This window comes from Phoenix dactylifera, chromosome 1, assembly GCF_009389715.1.
Source record: "Phoenix dactylifera cultivar Barhee BC4 chromosome 1, palm_55x_up_171113_PBpolish2nd_filt_p, whole genome shotgun sequence".
NCBI classification, from domain to species: domain Eukaryota; kingdom Viridiplantae; phylum Streptophyta; class Magnoliopsida; order Arecales; family Arecaceae; genus Phoenix; species Phoenix dactylifera.
Window position 1 is genome coordinate 12,367,258 of NC_052392.1, and position 17,077 is coordinate 12,384,334.

At 42.0% G+C, this 17,077-nt stretch overlaps 1 protein-coding gene across 1 annotated transcript; it reads right to left on the minus strand.

Annotated features, from left to right (window-relative positions):
* Window positions 1–384: 384 nt before the first annotated feature.
* On the minus strand, window positions 385–1,725 carry LOC120105565 (F-box/kelch-repeat protein At3g06240-like). The gene has a single exon (XM_039118311.1). It carries the CDS (start codon window positions 1,723–1,725, stop codon window positions 385–387), a length of 1,341 nt encoding a protein of 446 aa, XP_038974239.1.
* Between the last annotated feature and the right edge of the window lie 15,352 nt (window positions 1,726–17,077).

Here is a 17,077-nt window from a genome sequence, read left to right on the forward strand (position 1 = left end):
ATCTGAATCCAGATACAGTTACCATATTTTCTATCCGAATTTGATCCAATTTGGATATGAAAGCACAAACAATCGAATTCTATCAAACTTGTTCTCAACCGTATAATATGGTAACTGTGTCCACATGATGTGGAGAGAGAACTACAAAGAACACTAAGAGGAAAAATGGAAGAAAACTCCACGAAAAATTAAATCTGTTACAAATAATATCCTGGGTTGCTTTATATGGATAATCCTTGCAAAATTTCATCAGAAATAGGAAACTCAATCAAAATAAAAGGAACTACACTAGGAGTCTAGGACTATTGAACTAAAAAAAAAAAAATTAGGTAAAAACTATTACCGTCTCTTTTAGAAAATTCACTGAGTTCTTTGGCTACAAACTTATGGGCTCCGATAAAGCGCGGCATGCTTAAATTGATCATCATCTGAACGGAGTGATTTACCTCCAAAAGAGACCAGACTTCCCTCGTAAGCATGCACAACACGCAGATCCTGGAGCTGCTCATTGTTGACTTTTCTTGGGCTTTCCGTGTTGCTCCTAAGACTAAGATAGTGAAAATTACAATTCATGCGACTAAGATGGTAAAAATCACGATTCATGTGCCCTACCAAAAGCTCGCCCTGATGGATCAAGATGGGTATGATCTTTGACCCAATTAATTGATGATGCAGAGCTACACGACATCTATGTATCCAGCGGACATGGTCGGCAGCATCCTCTAACATCCATATATCCAGTATTTCCTGAGGGATGGATGAGCGAACCACCAAACAAATGCCGCCTTCGAGCTCTACTAGTTTGGGTCGATGTTCATCCACGCTGATTGAATCATGGTAGGGGATCACGGTTGAAAACTTCTCTTCTTTCAGATCGAACAATCCAATTTTTCGGTGAATCTGATTCAGAATATACACGACTCCATTTGCACTGATACCATCACCAAGTATCTTTTTTGTTTGATGCCACTCATAACCAGAAAGGAAGTCCTCACTACAAGCAGACAAGTTTTTGTCACCATGGTAAATCCGCCTCCGCCTCCAGATGCCGGTGCCGAGTGTGAGAACCTCATAAAAAACCTCCGCCATAGAGTCCCTCCCTGAATCTAGAAATCGGACTAGCTTGTATTCCTTGGTCACCGGATGAAATCCAAGATAGCACTTCTGGAAGCAATAATAGCTTTCCACAGGCTCGCTATGCTGTCGAAGAGGAAGCCCTTCACCAGTCATTGGATTGACTAAGAGTGCATCGCCAAAATAATTGTAGACACAGACCAAGCCATTGCAAGGACGTGTCATGCGGTATGGTGGAGTAGATCGTGCAAATCTGTTCCTTCCAAAGTACAGTCTCAAACATCTTTCATCTATTAATCCCGGACATGATATCTTAGTTATAGGTGTCATCGTTTCGTCTAGTATGATGATGGAGAAACCAAAATGACCACCTCCTATCCGTTGAGATATGGCGAGGAGATGCGGGGTACCACCAGAAATTTTTCGAAGATGGGCACGCTCGACGTGCAAATCTATGAAGGCAGGATCGTACGTGAGTTCGTACCAGATCTTGCACGCCGGTCGGAATCTCAGGAGAGACCTTGCGGGGGTTCTCGACAGGATTTCTCTCTGCATGTCGGCTGGAAGTATGCGTCTCTTCTCCTCTTCCTTCTTTTCAGCAAGATGGCCATCTCCTCCTTCACCTATCATTGGCTTGGAGGACGACGCCATTTTCATCACCTCTGTAGTCTCCATGATCAAATTTGTTAGCTAGGAGAATTAAGATAGGAGGAGAGGATAAGATCCTCTATGGGAGAAAGAGGGAAGAGCACTAGGGCCACAACCTTAACTGGGAAAAATGGTGAATGCTGGACTATGCAGACCCTGTTTGTCTTTGGACCATTAAATAAAAATTCGAGAGAGAGAAGTACGTAGTAGGTTCCTTAGCGACTAGGGGTTGTATTTCTCATATTACATTTCACTGGATCCAAAATTGGAGCACAGCGGATGGTTTCTTAGTAACTAAACGACTCAAATCCAGAAAATCCTTATGGATGCATTAATAACTTTACTAATGGAAGAGATTTATACCCTCCATATATAGAAACAGGATTCATTGCAGTGCTATTTTTGCACCGTAGAGTGCCATCATGCATAGTTGCTATATCATCCATGTGGAAGATATGAGGCTCTTGTTTAACTCTTGATGTGTTGTGTATTACACTAGAAAGTGCATGAATATCTTTTAGGACAAATGCGAGCCATCCGTCATCGAGATAGATGATGTGGCGGCTGTCCATAGAGGCACAGAATTCCATGGTATGAAGTCGCACTGCACAAGATCCAAAATCATGCATATACGTTTAGATCTTAGATTATATCTAATGGCAATACATATTTCTGCATATATACTATATTATAAATATGGGAGGAATTTACAAAATAAATTTAGTAGCCACTAAAGATTTAAATTTAAATCCGGGGGACAAGTTCTTAGATTAATTAGATCTAGTGGTAATCTACAATATGTAGCTTTCTATCTTTTTTTTTCCCCACTTTCTAACGACAAACTACGAAAATGTTTGTGGTATGTACCGAAGATTGCATATGGATTCTAAATGGCTATGCATCTACTTAAGTTTGCTGAAAGGAAATTATTTACAAGTATTGTTGATTAATGGATTACAAATTAAAATGTGAAGAGTTAGCGAAAACATAATAATATCAAAAGTCATAGCATAGACTTTGTTGACAGAAGGTAGAGAATGAAAAGAAACATCATGGCATCCAATCAAAAATAACCAAAGTAGTAGTAGTAGTAGTAGTAGTAGTAGTAGTAGTAGTAGTAGTAGTACTGTTGCTAGGGATATATTTGATATGGAGAAGTTGGGCTTTAGAATAGAAATGACAATGAGTGACTTCTACTCCAATAGTTTGATTAGAGGGAATTTCTTTCTCTTTCCTATTCAAGGAAAAATAGGAATGCCCCAATCCACAAAACTCAATCCTAGCTCTTTCCTAGGTATTCAAATCACATTCCATTAAAAATATCTTTTTTTTAATTGATTTTCCAAAAGTATCCCAAAATTGGCCATTTTGATTCCGATTTCAGAAACAAACCAATGCATCGAAGAAAATAGTCATTGCAATTCTTACTCCAATCCATTTCCAATTATGAAGTAGTGGCAGCGAGTACTAAGCTGGAAGCAAAGAAAAAATAAGGAAAAAACAAAAGAAAAAAATGGTTACATTGGAGAGACAAGGGGCCCAGCTCGGTACCAACCAACCCAAATAGATTGGCCCAGAGCTAGGGGACAAGATTGACAATTATCTCAATTGGAACCCAGGATAGTTTCATATATTGAGATTCCTTGGGCCTTAGGGAGACTTAGGCCCGATTTTACTTCAAAGCAAATCCTTCTTATTTGATTATTGACGACTCTTTTTTCCTTTGCTTTATATTTCCCTTGAGAAAAGTAACATGTTTTCCTACAGTTCTAAATGCCTGACCAAAATTGCTACCTTATATTTATTTTATTTTATTTTATTTTTTTGAATGAAAGGGGAGGCAGAGATAGCCACCCAGCTTTTATTGAATATTAGAAAAAGAAATTACAGGTGAGAGGAGGGAAGATTTATTGAAGGAGTAACTTGTTTTCTTATTTTTATTTTTATTTTCATGTGTTGTAACGTTTGCTGTGCATGTAGTTATATCCAAGTGATGGGGCTATCTATTTATCTAGCTCACTGTGGGCCGGTGGCTCCAAGGCAATGTTTACACCTATGCTTCGGCTAACCCAGCCTTGTACCAACCAATTAAGTTTGATCTGTGTAAAATGGAGGCTAAATCAAGAGGCTCACGAGCCAGCCCAGCCCTATGGGTTTTGCCATTGCCGATCGCACCCAGACCTGATTTTGCTGCACCATCCAAAGGGAACGTCCTCACTGCATTCTCCCATGTAACCCTAAATTCCCACGGAACAAACCAGAGCTGCGAGGCATCCTCTCAGTTCCAGAAAAAGAAATTCAGCTAGTTAATTAGCTGACTAGGTTCTATCAAGAGAGTAATTTGCCTTACAAATTGATTTGTGATAAAATGAAGAGAAAAGAAAACTCATACCTAGTATTTGGAATGTGTCATACATTTGTCCATTGTGAAGTACAAATGTGCAATGGCGAAAAAAGGGATCTATTTTAAAATAATAATAATAATAATAATAAAATACATGAATTCACCGAGTTAAGAGCATCTTGGATAATATCTAATGGTGATATGAAAGAGTTTATTTAATTATACAATATTGTGATAAAATACAAAACTTCTGCATGCGAATCTTCCGCTTACAAGGAATGCTGCATTTCAAAGTTGTGCCATGAACTGTTGAAACCATGTTGGTTGACGAAGCCCGTTTCAACAAAGCACGATTGAGATTTAAGAATGGAATGTCACGAACAGCTATGCTTGTGAAGTCATTTAAACAAGAAAACCACTTTTTCAATGTATGAAATCCTGGACACCCCAACCTCGGGCCTGACCGACCTTTCTACCCTCGGACGTAAACCGAGGTAAACGACTTCGACTCCAACCTAGGAGTCACCAGACGCGGAGAACAATTGGCACGCATCGACAAGAGCTAACAACCCCAACCATGGTACAACGTAACGGCCCGAACAGGGCAGTACGGGGCATAGCATTCCGTACTGGTTCGGTACCAGTATTCGATATGGGTGGCGTATCGACACTCAGTACGTCAAAAAAATTCAACACATACTGTTTCGACACTATGCTAGTGTGGCACCGGTATGGAGTTCGGTATCGAGACGGCGAACCTTGGCCCCAACACCTGACATCCCCGACAGTCCGCAGTCGTGGCGACATTACATCCTATGCCCCACTAGTGTACTCTGCTACTCATATGGACTGACACCCACACCGCGGCCATACCACCGACCACTGTCTAGTCATTACTGCACACCATGTCGGTCCAGAGAATGACAAACTGGCTTCCCCATATAAGGGGAGCAAACCAGGGGCCTCATGTACGCAATATACATGCGATATGCTACCCTTCTCACAAAGCCCTCACTTTGCTGAAATCTCTTCCTTCCATATTGTTTTCTCGTTGTTCTGACTTAAGCATTGAAGGGTTTTCGCCTAAAAATCCTTCAGCAAGTCGACTTCTTGCAGGCTATCCAGCGGAGGAGTCTAGTGCCCAAAGCCTCAACTAGCCTGCTTAGTCTGTTTTTAGCTGACCTCATCGTCATCCGAGCTGTGCTCCTACCTCGGTCCGGATACGGCGACAACAAATTGGCGCTAAAGGGCCTAGCCCCCAGCTACATCAACCTCAATCAAAGGGAGAGATTTTAGCATGAAGTCGCAAGGAACCCGTAGCACGTCGCGTGCTTTGCAGTGCTGCGCTCCGACTTTCCGAGGGTTGTTATAAAGCCTTGGACCTGCTCCACCGAAACATCTCACTGCGCCTGTAGACAAGGAGAAGTTTGACATGCTCACTCAATAGGTACGAACATTGACCGCAGTGGTCCAGGGCCTACAGTAGGCAGTAGTGCAACCAGGGTTGGCTCAACTGAAATTCGGCCAGCCCAACCTGCACCCTTAGACACTGGTGCACCACATGCATCCGATCAACCTTCGCCCCCAAGACCGAGATCCTGAGCGGTCGTGTTAGAGTCGACACTCTCGGTGGGGTGCCCTCGGCCGGAATGGGAGATAACACACTCCAAGTCCTCATTCTGGCGGGGATTCCGTCCAGAGCCTCTTGTCTGTTCGCCTCTTAAAGCTCCCGCCCCAGCGAAGAGTCGATCTAAATAAAAGAATCAAGAAAATGAACCGGCAAATTCAGGCTCTTAAAGGACAAGCTCCAAAGGCAAGCAACGACCTCAACTTCTCGAAGCCCCCCTTCTCTTGGTAGATCATGGAGGAGCTGATCCCACATCAATTCAAGATGCCTCACGTGGAGCTGTACGACATCACCTCAGAACCCTTGGATCACTTTGAGAGCTTCAAAGCTCCTATGATGCTGCACAGAGCCACCGATGCCATGCTCTGCAAGGTGTTCCCTGTGACCCTTTTCAAGGCAGCTTGGTTTTGGTTCTTCAGGATTTGGCCTAAGTCTATCCACTCTTTTAGATAGATCACCCGTCTCTTCGCGGCGCACATTATCTCCAACCAAAGACGACGTCGTGGCTCAGACACACTGCTTGGCATCAAGCAGAGAGAGAGGAAATCCTTTAGAGAATATATTAGCCATATTAATACAATACTGGAGGTCCACGATCTAGATTAGTCGATCGCAATGTCTACAATGAAGAGCAGCCTACAACCATCGAGCTTCCTCTTCTTTCTAGAGAACTGCTTCCCCATCAACTTTGCTGAAATGTTGGCACGAGCCGACAAGTATGTCAACACCGAGGCAGCCATGGCCTCCCCCAAGGAACCAAGAGGGGACGCGAGAAGTGAAGAGAGTCGGGGAGTGTCTTGCCTCAGCATGAGTGATGGAGGACAACTTCAGGGAGAAGAGAAAATGAGGAGGAAGAAGAGGTTGTAGAGACGCAGGAAGAAGATGCTTTGGAGACGTAGGAAGAAAGAAGGGAAGAAGGGTTCACACCCAGTGTGAGGAAGAGAAGAAAGTCGGCCAAGCTAAGTGAATTTTTTTATTTCTTTGATTAATGCCCTAATTCATAACGAGTGTGGCCTTTATATAGGCCTTACATCAAGTCCATCAATTGATGACATACCAAACTTGGGCCTTTACATCAATTCAATCAATTGACTAAGTCAATTAATTGATTACATACCAAACTTGGACCCTTACATTAATTAATCACTTACCAACATTGATCTAATCAATTGATCTAATTACTTGACCCAATAATTAACCAAATTGACTCGACCAATAACAAAAACAACTAAAAAAAATGACTTGACCAATAACAAAAGCAACTAACCAAATTGACTCGACCAATAATAAAAGCAACTAATAATGAAATAAAGTAGAAATGACGTGGACTCGATTGGGCCCAATCTGGGGGTCCAACTCAAACTGATGTCGGTATCTGGTGCGACGTGAGCTAGTGGCTTTGATGGCTCCATCATCTGAATCAAGGGCTCTAATGTCCCCATCAATGAAAGAGGCCTGCGATGGCTCAAGAGCCCCTCTCAGAAGTTTGAGAGGTACACCCCTCTCACCACCCCGAGGACTTAGGTCCTCATGAAAATTGAAGGTTAAGGCTAGCTACACCCCTCTTGTCGAATAAAGGCCACAATGTTTAACAAGGACAAGAAGAAGTACTGTCATTTTCACTGGGACCACAGCCACAACACCGAGGAGTGTCTTCAGATTAGAGACGAGATTGAGGCGCTCATCCAACGTGGGTAGTTGGGTCGGTACGTTCATGCTCAGCATGATCGAGAAGCGCCTATTTCCTCCTCTGGGCCCTCATGAACCATTCTAAATAGTTCATACTTATGAACCAGTATATTTATTTTGGATTCTTTAACTTGATTTGTGCCCTCATGGGTCACTTCAAGTCTATCCCAAATCTCTTTTGCAGAGTTGCAAGTAGAGACCCTATTGAATTCATTTCTATCTAAGGCACAATAAAACACATTCATAGCTTTAGAGTTTAGTTGTGCCTTCCTCATGTCATGTTCATCCCAATCCGTTTCTAGTTTGGGTACCTTGACACCATCTACATATATGGATGGGATGTATGGCCCATTTACTACAATAGTCCACATCTCATAGTCTTGGGCTTGGATGAATATTCTCATCCTAGCCTTTCAATATGAGTAGTCAGACCCATTAATGAATGGGGGTCTTTGGGTGGACTGACCCTCAATGTGGGAAGATCCAAATGGGGTTGTCATTTCGATCTTTTACTCTTGGGTGGAAGAGTTTAGGCTCTGATACCACTTGTTGCCCAGATAGACAACCCAAGAGGGGGGGTGAATTGGGTTTTAAAATAATTTAGATAATTTAAAACGTTATGGATGATTAATTAAAAACTATTGCAAGTTATTTAATTAATTACTATGTGCTGTGAGTAATATGAAATGAGAAGAAGGAGAGACAATCAATCACAAACACAAGTTTTATAGTGGTTCGGAGCTAACCCTTGCTCCTACGTCCACTCCCCAAGTCTCACTTGGGAATTCACTATAATCCCCTTGGATTACAGCCGGTTGTTTTCCAAGCTCACAACCAAACTTGTTGTTTTACGAGCTCACAACGAACTCGGTCGGTTTTCCCAGGCTCACCGACTAGAACCACCCCCGATTGTTTTTCCGGGATCACAATCGAACCCTTACACACGTTGGTTTTAACTCGGCTCACCAACCAACCTCAATCCCCTTGATTCAATCTCCCGATTGAACCAAGTAAATACAAGTCGTAGAAAGAAAACAGAAAATAAGCTTCTCAAAAAGCAGATGTAAACAATATGAACAATAAATGAAGTTAAGAAGCCTCAAACGCTTTTAGATCGGAGATGAGGAATGGCTTCTTAAACTTCTGGTCTCCTCTTGAAAGAGTGGTCGACTTGAATGCAGGAGGAGGAAGCTTTTAATTGCTGGGAAGATGTTGTTGGTAGCAGTAAATGTAGATCTTCCTCTTTTTCGTTGATGAGCACGTTGCAGAGCTTGAATGCTTGATTAGTTGGAGTGGAATTGTTGTTCTCTGCCTTGCTACAGTCCTCTGTGGCTATTTAAACCAACCCCCACGGAAACTAGCCGTTAGAGTGCTTTTTCTGCCCGTTCTGCACACTCTGCGCAGCCTGACAATGTGTCCGTTGGTGGGTTGGAGTCGACTCGTGCGATCAGGAGTCGACTCGACTGTAGAGGGAGTCGACTCATACTTTTCCGGAGTCGACTCTGCGACTATTTCGAATTTGAATTAAAGTACCTTCGCGACTGGGAGTCGACTCGTCTTGACCCGGAGTCGACTCGCCAACTTCTGGAGCTGACTTGGCATTTTTCGGAGTCGGCTCATCCCATGAAGTCCGTGGATCCAATTTTGAATTTGGTCCACTCGAGTCGACTCGACTGTCCTGGGAGTCGACTCGAATCTCAGAGCCCGAACTCTCGATCTTCTGTCTTTTGGCTCGTCCAGTCTTAGAGTCGACTCGAACTTCCTCGGAGTCGACTCGGCTCTCAGTTTCCGAAACTTGGTCTTCTGCCTTTTGATGTGAAGCTGTCTTGGAGTCGACTCGAGCTGTCTGGGAGTCGACTCGAATCTCAGAGGCAGTAACTTGGTCTTCTGTCTGTTGATGGTCGCGGAGTCTCGGAGTCGACTCGTGCAATGCGGGAGTCGACTCGAATCTCAGAGTCCCAAAAATGCTCTCTGACTTTTTCTTTGTGTTCCGCTGAGAGTCGACTCATGCTTTCTTTGGAGTCGACTTGCCAACCATTGGAGTCGACTCGCGTGCCACTGGAGTCGACTCGAATCTCAGACCCGAAAACTGCTCTCTGACTTTTTCTGTGTGTTCCTCTTGGAGTCGACTCTTACTACCCTGGAGTCGACTCGAGCTCGTGCCAGTGAACTTGATACGCTTGGAGTCGACTCGTGAAACTCTGGAGTCGACTCGAGTCTCAGACTTTGGTTCAAACTGACCTCTTAACTTATCCAAAAATTATGAACCAAGTCTTGGGACACTTAGACAAGATTTTCACTGAAACACTCAATTGAATTCATTAGTAATTAAAAGATATACTCAAATGCTTTGAGCTCATCAAAATCAAATAGGGTTATGATCAATCACTCCACAATCTCCCCCTTTTTGATGATGACAAAACATTGAGTATATGTAAAATGAATTTCCATAAACGAATTCAAATGTCTGATAATTTAATTTATCCAATTTTGAAAGGAGTGAAACAATAAATTTCGGAGTTAAAGCTCCCCCTTTCATTTGGAATTATATAAGCCTTCATATTATGCAATCAATTATTTGGCTTATATTTCATTAATGATTTAGCTTGATTAAAATTCAGATTCTCCCCCTCAACATATGCATTCTACTATGTTTTGATTCTCTGAATTTCCTTTTAATACTTTGAAGTTTTTGAACTGAATTTTTTGTTTTTAGAGGAAAAATCTGTCAATTTGTTCTTGAGTAGGATTCAGCTAATCTCCGAATATCCCTTGAATAGATTCTGGAGATTACTCCATTAGGAGCTCCAAAAGAGAGATAATGAGCCTCGAGGTACCGAATCCACTTAGAACAAATTTGTGTGTTTTAAGAGTTTATCTTTTTATTGATTTCCATTGAGTCCTTTTACAAATTGTATACATATTTCTCCCCTTTTACATATTTTATACATATTTCTCCTCCTTTTTGTCATCATATCAAAAAGGAGGTAATCACACACAATCAATGGCACAACCAATCAAACATCAAATGGCACAGAATTGAAGAAAAATGCGGCTACTCATTGTATTAATTTGTATGTCAGTACATGTGAGAATACAATAAGCAAAGTAAAGCAATACAAAACAAAACAAAAAGAACATCTATGGTCTCCTCGAGGATGAAGATCCCCCCCTCGAGGATGTATCTCCCCCTCTCGATGAGGTGGCTCCTCCTCTCGAGGATGTGGCTCCTCCTCTCGAGGATGGTGCTCCTCCTCTTAATCGGCTCTGCTCCATGAGGAGGGTGACTGCATCTGTAACATGTCCGAGCTGCGTGATAATAGACGTAGTGGCTCTGCTATGTGTAGTGGAGAGCTCAGTCACCGACGTCTGAAGCCCAGTCACTGACGTCTGAAGTGCGTCCAACTTGTCGATGAGTACATTCGACAAGCGCTCGGCCCCCTCGGTGGTGGTGTGCATGTCACGACCTATCTCCTCTCGCATCTGTCGAGTGGTGCCTGTGACCTCACTCATGCTATGAAACTGTGCCTGGATCAAGGTCCTCATATTGTAGATTTCTTGCCGCACCTCAGCCGTCATGTCTGTCACGGCTGTCAAGGACGGGACCAAGGCGGAGGATGGTGCGGGTGCAGGAGTGGGAGCTGGGACGGAACCTCGGAGCTCCCGAAGTACCTCATCTCTCAGATCACAGACTATCTCCTGCCGCAGCTCCCGGAGCTGCTCAGGATCGATGCGGACCTCCATGGATGGTGGAGCCGAGGAGGAGGGTCCGGCGGAGGTGGTAGGAGCAGAAGTGGATGGAAGGTCTGGAAGGTCGGGATAGTCTGAATCGGGCTCAGGACTGGGTGAAGGTCTGGTGGTCTGAGCGGTGAGGGTAGACTTCCTAACCCATACCCCTTCTCTCTTCCGAAACCCCATCCTGTGTAGGGTCCCCGCACGCGTGCGATCAGTCCATCGCAAAGCGCGAAAGGGCTCCCCCTCAGGAATGGGAACCTCGTACTCCCTAAACAGAAGGGTGAATATCATGCCATATGGGAGGGTGAGCCTAGGTCTATCTAGGGGCTCACACATGTATCGATATATGAGTTTAGGGAAGTTGATTGGGGTGTCATGAAGCATATAGAACATAAGAGCTAGGTCCCTCTCATTTACAAAATCAAATCTCCCTGTCTTAGGGAAGATGGACCTAGACAGTATACTCAAGAGGATCCGCATCTCAATCGGTAGTGAGCTGGCGGATACCTCGTCTACGGGTGACTGGGGTGGATGCCCGAGAACGGCCGTAAGGGCCTCAACTCTGTCCTCGGGATGTGTGGGAGCCACCCCTACTAGTGGAAGGTGGAGGATGTGGCCAATAAGATCCTCCGTGACAAACACAGGGACACCGGCTACTGTGCCCTCGATACCCCCATCTTCCTGATGGACGATACCGTAAAACTCTCTAACGAGCCCTGGATATGTGGGGAGGTCCAATGTAAGGAAGAACTCTAAGCCCTGGACCCTAAGTCTTTCACCTATGGTGAACCCTTCCCGGGAGAGAAAGTCGAAATCGACATACCTCCCGGTGGAGACGACCTTCCCGGCCAATGGCCTCGCAGGAACCGCCCTAGGCGGGGAACAAGCCGGAGGTGGTTGCCTCGCGGGATCGTGCCGCGCCTTGGAGCGCCGCTCGGGACCGGCCTCGGGTCGGGACCTCTTGCGGACAACGGTCTTACGCGGCATTATGACCTAGACGGGATGAAAACCTAAAGGACGGTGAGAGGTCGACGGAGGAAGCTTGGGACGGACCGAAGACGACCTAGGAACGGACGAAAACCTTAAGAACCGGTGAAAAATCGACGGAAAAGGGGTTGGAGACGATCGGGGACGACCTAGGAGTCGGCTCTAGGGCTTTTTGAACAGTGGCGGCTTGAGAGAAAAGTATTTTCGAAACGACAAATCTAGGGTTAAAAAGTCGGATCCCGACTGCGAGTCGACTCCACTGAGTCGCGAGTCGACTCAACCTCGAGTCGACTCCAGAATATGCGCGAGTCGACTCCCCTTATGCGCTCCCCCTCTGCTGCCATCTTTGTGAGTCGACTCCCGCAAATGCGTGAGTCGACTCCCCCTTAGGAGCCGACTCTGAAACTTACTCGAGTCGTCTCTAACTTTGGCACACACCTAAAAATCATGCTTTGTTTGTGCCAAACGAGGGAAAATCACTAAATTAAGATCTGATTTGATGATCATTGAAGAGAAACTCCATTTTAACTACTAACTAATCATCAAAATCAATAAATCTAGTGGAAACTACCACTAGGATGGGTCAATCACTCCTAATCCCCTCCTAAGCACACTAAACCTCTCTTCACTTAGGGGTTTTATAAAAATATCTGCTAATTGATCATCAGTACAAACAAATTGGAGTGTCACATCACCATTCAATACATGATCTCTTATGAAGTGATGTCTTATCTCAATGTGTTTAGTTCTTGAATGCTGAATTGGATTTTTAGTTAGATTAATGGCACTTGTATTATCACAATTAATGGGAATTTTATCTTGTTTAATGCCATAATCTTCTAGTTGTTGTTTAATCCACAAGATTTGAGCACAACAACTCCCGGCTGCAACATATTCAGCTTCAGCAGTGGATAATGCAACCGAGTTTTGTTTCTTGCTAAACCATGAGATTAGATTTTCTCCTAGAAATTGACACAATCCGCTGGTACTTTTTCTATCAAGCTTACATCCAGCGAAGTCTGAATCTGTGTATCCTATTAAGTTTAGGCTAGATTCTTTAGAGTACCATAGCCCTATGTTCTTAGTTCCTATTAAGTATTTAAAAATTCTCTTAACTGCAGCTAGGTGTGTTTCTTTAGGATTAGCTTGATATCTAGCACACATGCACACACTAAACATAATATCAGGTCTACTTGCAGTAAGATACAGTAAAGATCCTATCATACCTCTATAAAGTTTTTGATCTACAGATTTACCTGATTCATCTTGGTCTAACTTGCATGATGAGCTCATGGGGGTGCTGATTGATTTGTTTCCCTCCATATCAAACTTCTTGAGCATCTCCTTGATATATTTAGCTTGATTGATGAAGATGCCTCCTTCAGACTGTTTGATTTGAAGCCCGAGGAAGTAGTTCAGCTCTCCCATCATGCTCATCTCAAACTCACTCTGCATCAAATCAGCAAACTCTTCGCAGAGGCGATTGTTAGTAGCACCGAAAATGATATCATCAACATAAATCTGTACTAATAACATATCCTTATTTTGCTTTTTCAGAAATAATGTTGTATCTACATTTCCCCTAGAGAATTCATGTTCTAATAGAAATTTGCTAAGCCTCTCATACCATGCTCTAGGTGCTTGTTTTAAACCATAAAGTGCTTTGTTTAGTTTATATACATGATTGGGATATTGATGATTTTCAAAACCAGGAGGTTGTTCTACATATACCTCCTCATTAATATACCCATTTAAAAAAGCACTTTTTACATCCATTTGATATAGTTTGAAGTCCTTAGAGCATGCATATGCTAATAATAATCTAATAGCCTCAAGTCTAGCTACGGGAGCAAAGGTTTCATCAAAATCTATGCCTTCTTCTTGATTATAACCCTTTGCTACTAGTCTAGCCTTATTCCTTATAACAATTCCATTTTCATCTAGCTTATTTTTATATATCCATTTAGTACCTATAATTGGATATTCAGAAGGTCTCTCTACTAGATTCCACACTTTGTTTCTAGTAAATTGGTTTAGTTCTTCTTGCATTGCATTTATCCAATTTACATCATTTTCGGCTTCTTCTATATGTTTGGGCTCAAAGTGTGAAACAAAAGCTAGATGGTTATTCAAATTCCTAAGGGATGCTCTAGTCCTAACGGGTTGAGATGGATCATCTAGAATTAGTTCCTTAGGATGCCCATGAGCATATCTCCAAGCTTTAGTTAGCCCATGATCCACAATACCCTCTTGGCTTGATGATTCTTCTTCAATCAACTTTTGATTATTATCTTGTAATCCCATCTCATCTATCTTTTCTTCAAGTATTTCAACATCATCATCAAAATTAATCTTCTTACTAGACGAGATGTCACTAGAGTCATCAAAAACAACATGTATAGATTCTTCTATAACTAAGGTTCTTTTATTAAAGACTCTATAGGCTTTACTAGTTGTAGAATAACCTAGGAATATTCCTTCATCAGATTTAGGGTCAAATTTCCCTAGATTATCTTTCCCATTATTATGTACAAAACACCTACATCCAAAGACATGAAAGTAACTAACTTTTGGTTTTCTGTTTTTCCAAAGTTCATAAGGTGTTTTCTTTATAATGGGTCTTAATAAAACTCTATTTAATATATGGCAAGAAGTATTAATGGCTTCTCCCCAAAAGTACTTAGGGAGGTTACTTTCACATAACATAGTTCTAGCCATTTCCTCTAGTGTTCTATTCTTCCTTTCCACAACTCCATTTTATTGTGGTGTCCTAGGTGCTGAGAAATTATGGGTTATCCCCTTCTTACTACAAAATTCATTGAATGACTGATTTTCGAATTCGGTACCATGGTCACTTCTAATGGCTATGACTGAAGACTCTCTAGCATTTGTTACTTCCTTATGGAACTTCTTAAACATAGAAAATGCTTGATCCTTATGCGCTAGGAACATGACCCATGTGTACCTAGAGTAATCATCTACTATAACTAGACCATATTTATTTCTACCTAGGCTTGTTGTTCTAGTTGGACCAAATAGGTCCATGTGTAATAATTCTAGAGGCCTAGAGGTAGAGACACATTTTATGGATTTAAAAGAGTTCCTAGATTGTTTGCCAAATTGACATGCTTCACATATTTTGTTCTTTTCAAATTTTAATTTTGGCAAACCTATCACGGAGTCTCTTTTAACTAGTTTAGTTATTGTGTCCATGCTTGCATGACCTAACTTACGGTGCCATAACCAACTAGCATCATTATCTTTAGTTTCATTTACAACTAGACATTGGTTATGTTTTGCAAGATCTTCTAGGTCTACAACATATACATTTCCACGTCTAATTCCTTTAAAAACTAAACTATTATCATTAGGATTTGTTATAATACATAGTGATGGTTTAAACATAACATCATATCCTTTATCACATAATTGACTAATGCTTAACAAGTTATGCTTAAGACCATCAACATATCTAACATTATCTATAAAAGTAGAAGGAGTGATTTGAACTTTACCAATACCAATGATGTGACCTTGGTTGTTGTCTCCAAACGTCACAGCACCTTCCTTCTTAGCTTCAAGGGTGAAAAATTGATCTTTATCACCCGTCATGTGCCTTGAGCAGCCACTATCCAAATACCAGCAGTTTTTATTGACCTTGGCTGCAAGACACTCCTACACAAGTAGATCATATAATCTTAGGTACCCAAGTTTTCTTGGGTCCTTCATGGTTAGTCAAGTTGGTTCCTTTTGGAACCCATACCCTTTTAATTTTCCTTTTAGTTTTACTTTTCCTAAAATTGCACACATTTGCTTTATGACCTACTGTACCACAGCAAAAGCAAGTTATTTCTTAGTTTTGGTTTCCCCAGCTTTAACAAAGAAGTTACTAAGAAGTTTTTGTTTATTTCTTGATTTATATCCTAACCCCGCTTTATTAAATACGGCTCGTTGACTATTAAGTATCATGTTTAACTTTTCAGAACTATAGGTAAATTTTTCAACTAAGGGTTTGTATTTGTTAAGTTCTTTAGTTAGTGTTTGATTTTCTGCTTTTAGATCATTAAGTTCTTTTGTGAGATCCTTGTTTAGGATTTGTTTATGGTTTTTGGTTTCTAATGTTTCTTTATTTAGCCTTTCATTTTCTTTAGTTAAGGTATTAGTCTTTTGAGTTAAAAGTTTATTGCTTGTCTTAAGTTCCATATTTTCTTTGGTGATTAAGTCCTTATCCTTAACTAATTTATCGTACTTAAGTATGTATGATTGATTAGCTATTTTTAGTTCTTTATTCTTCAGATTTATTGCCTTATATTCTATCATTAATTCATTAAAAGCATCATAAAGCTCATCAAAAGTAAAATCTAAAGGTGATTTGGATGTTACCTCACTTTCATTGGCCATGAAGCAGAGATTGGCCTTTTCCTCTTGTTCCTCATCCGATGAAGAGGACGATGAGTCGGAGTCGGATAGAGTCGTGACAAGAGCCTTCTTCTTTTTGTACTTGCTCTCCTTTTTCAGTAAAGAGCATTCAGCTCTTATGTGGCCCGGCTTCTTGCACTCGTAACACCCAATCCCCTCGTTTTTCCTTTCCTTACCTTTGTCCTTGCGGTAGAAATTTGAGGGGCCTCTCCTTTGATGATAGGACTTCTTGTGGTTGATGAATCTCTTGAACTTGCGCACAAGAAGAGCCTCACCATCATCTTCCTCATTCTCTTCTTCGTCACTGCTGCTACTGCAAGATAAGTCCTTGTTAGATGAAGTAGATTTTAGAGCTATTACCTTTTTCTTATGGGAGGACTCTTCCTCGTTGTGTTGCTTAATGGTTAGCCCGTGCGTCATTAGGGATCCAAGAAGCTCCTCTAGTGGTAACTTGTTCAAGTCCTTGGCTTCTTGGATTGCTGTCACTTTAGCTTCCCACGACCTTGGTAGACACCGAAGGATTTTCCTGACAAGATCACTGTTAGTATAGCTCT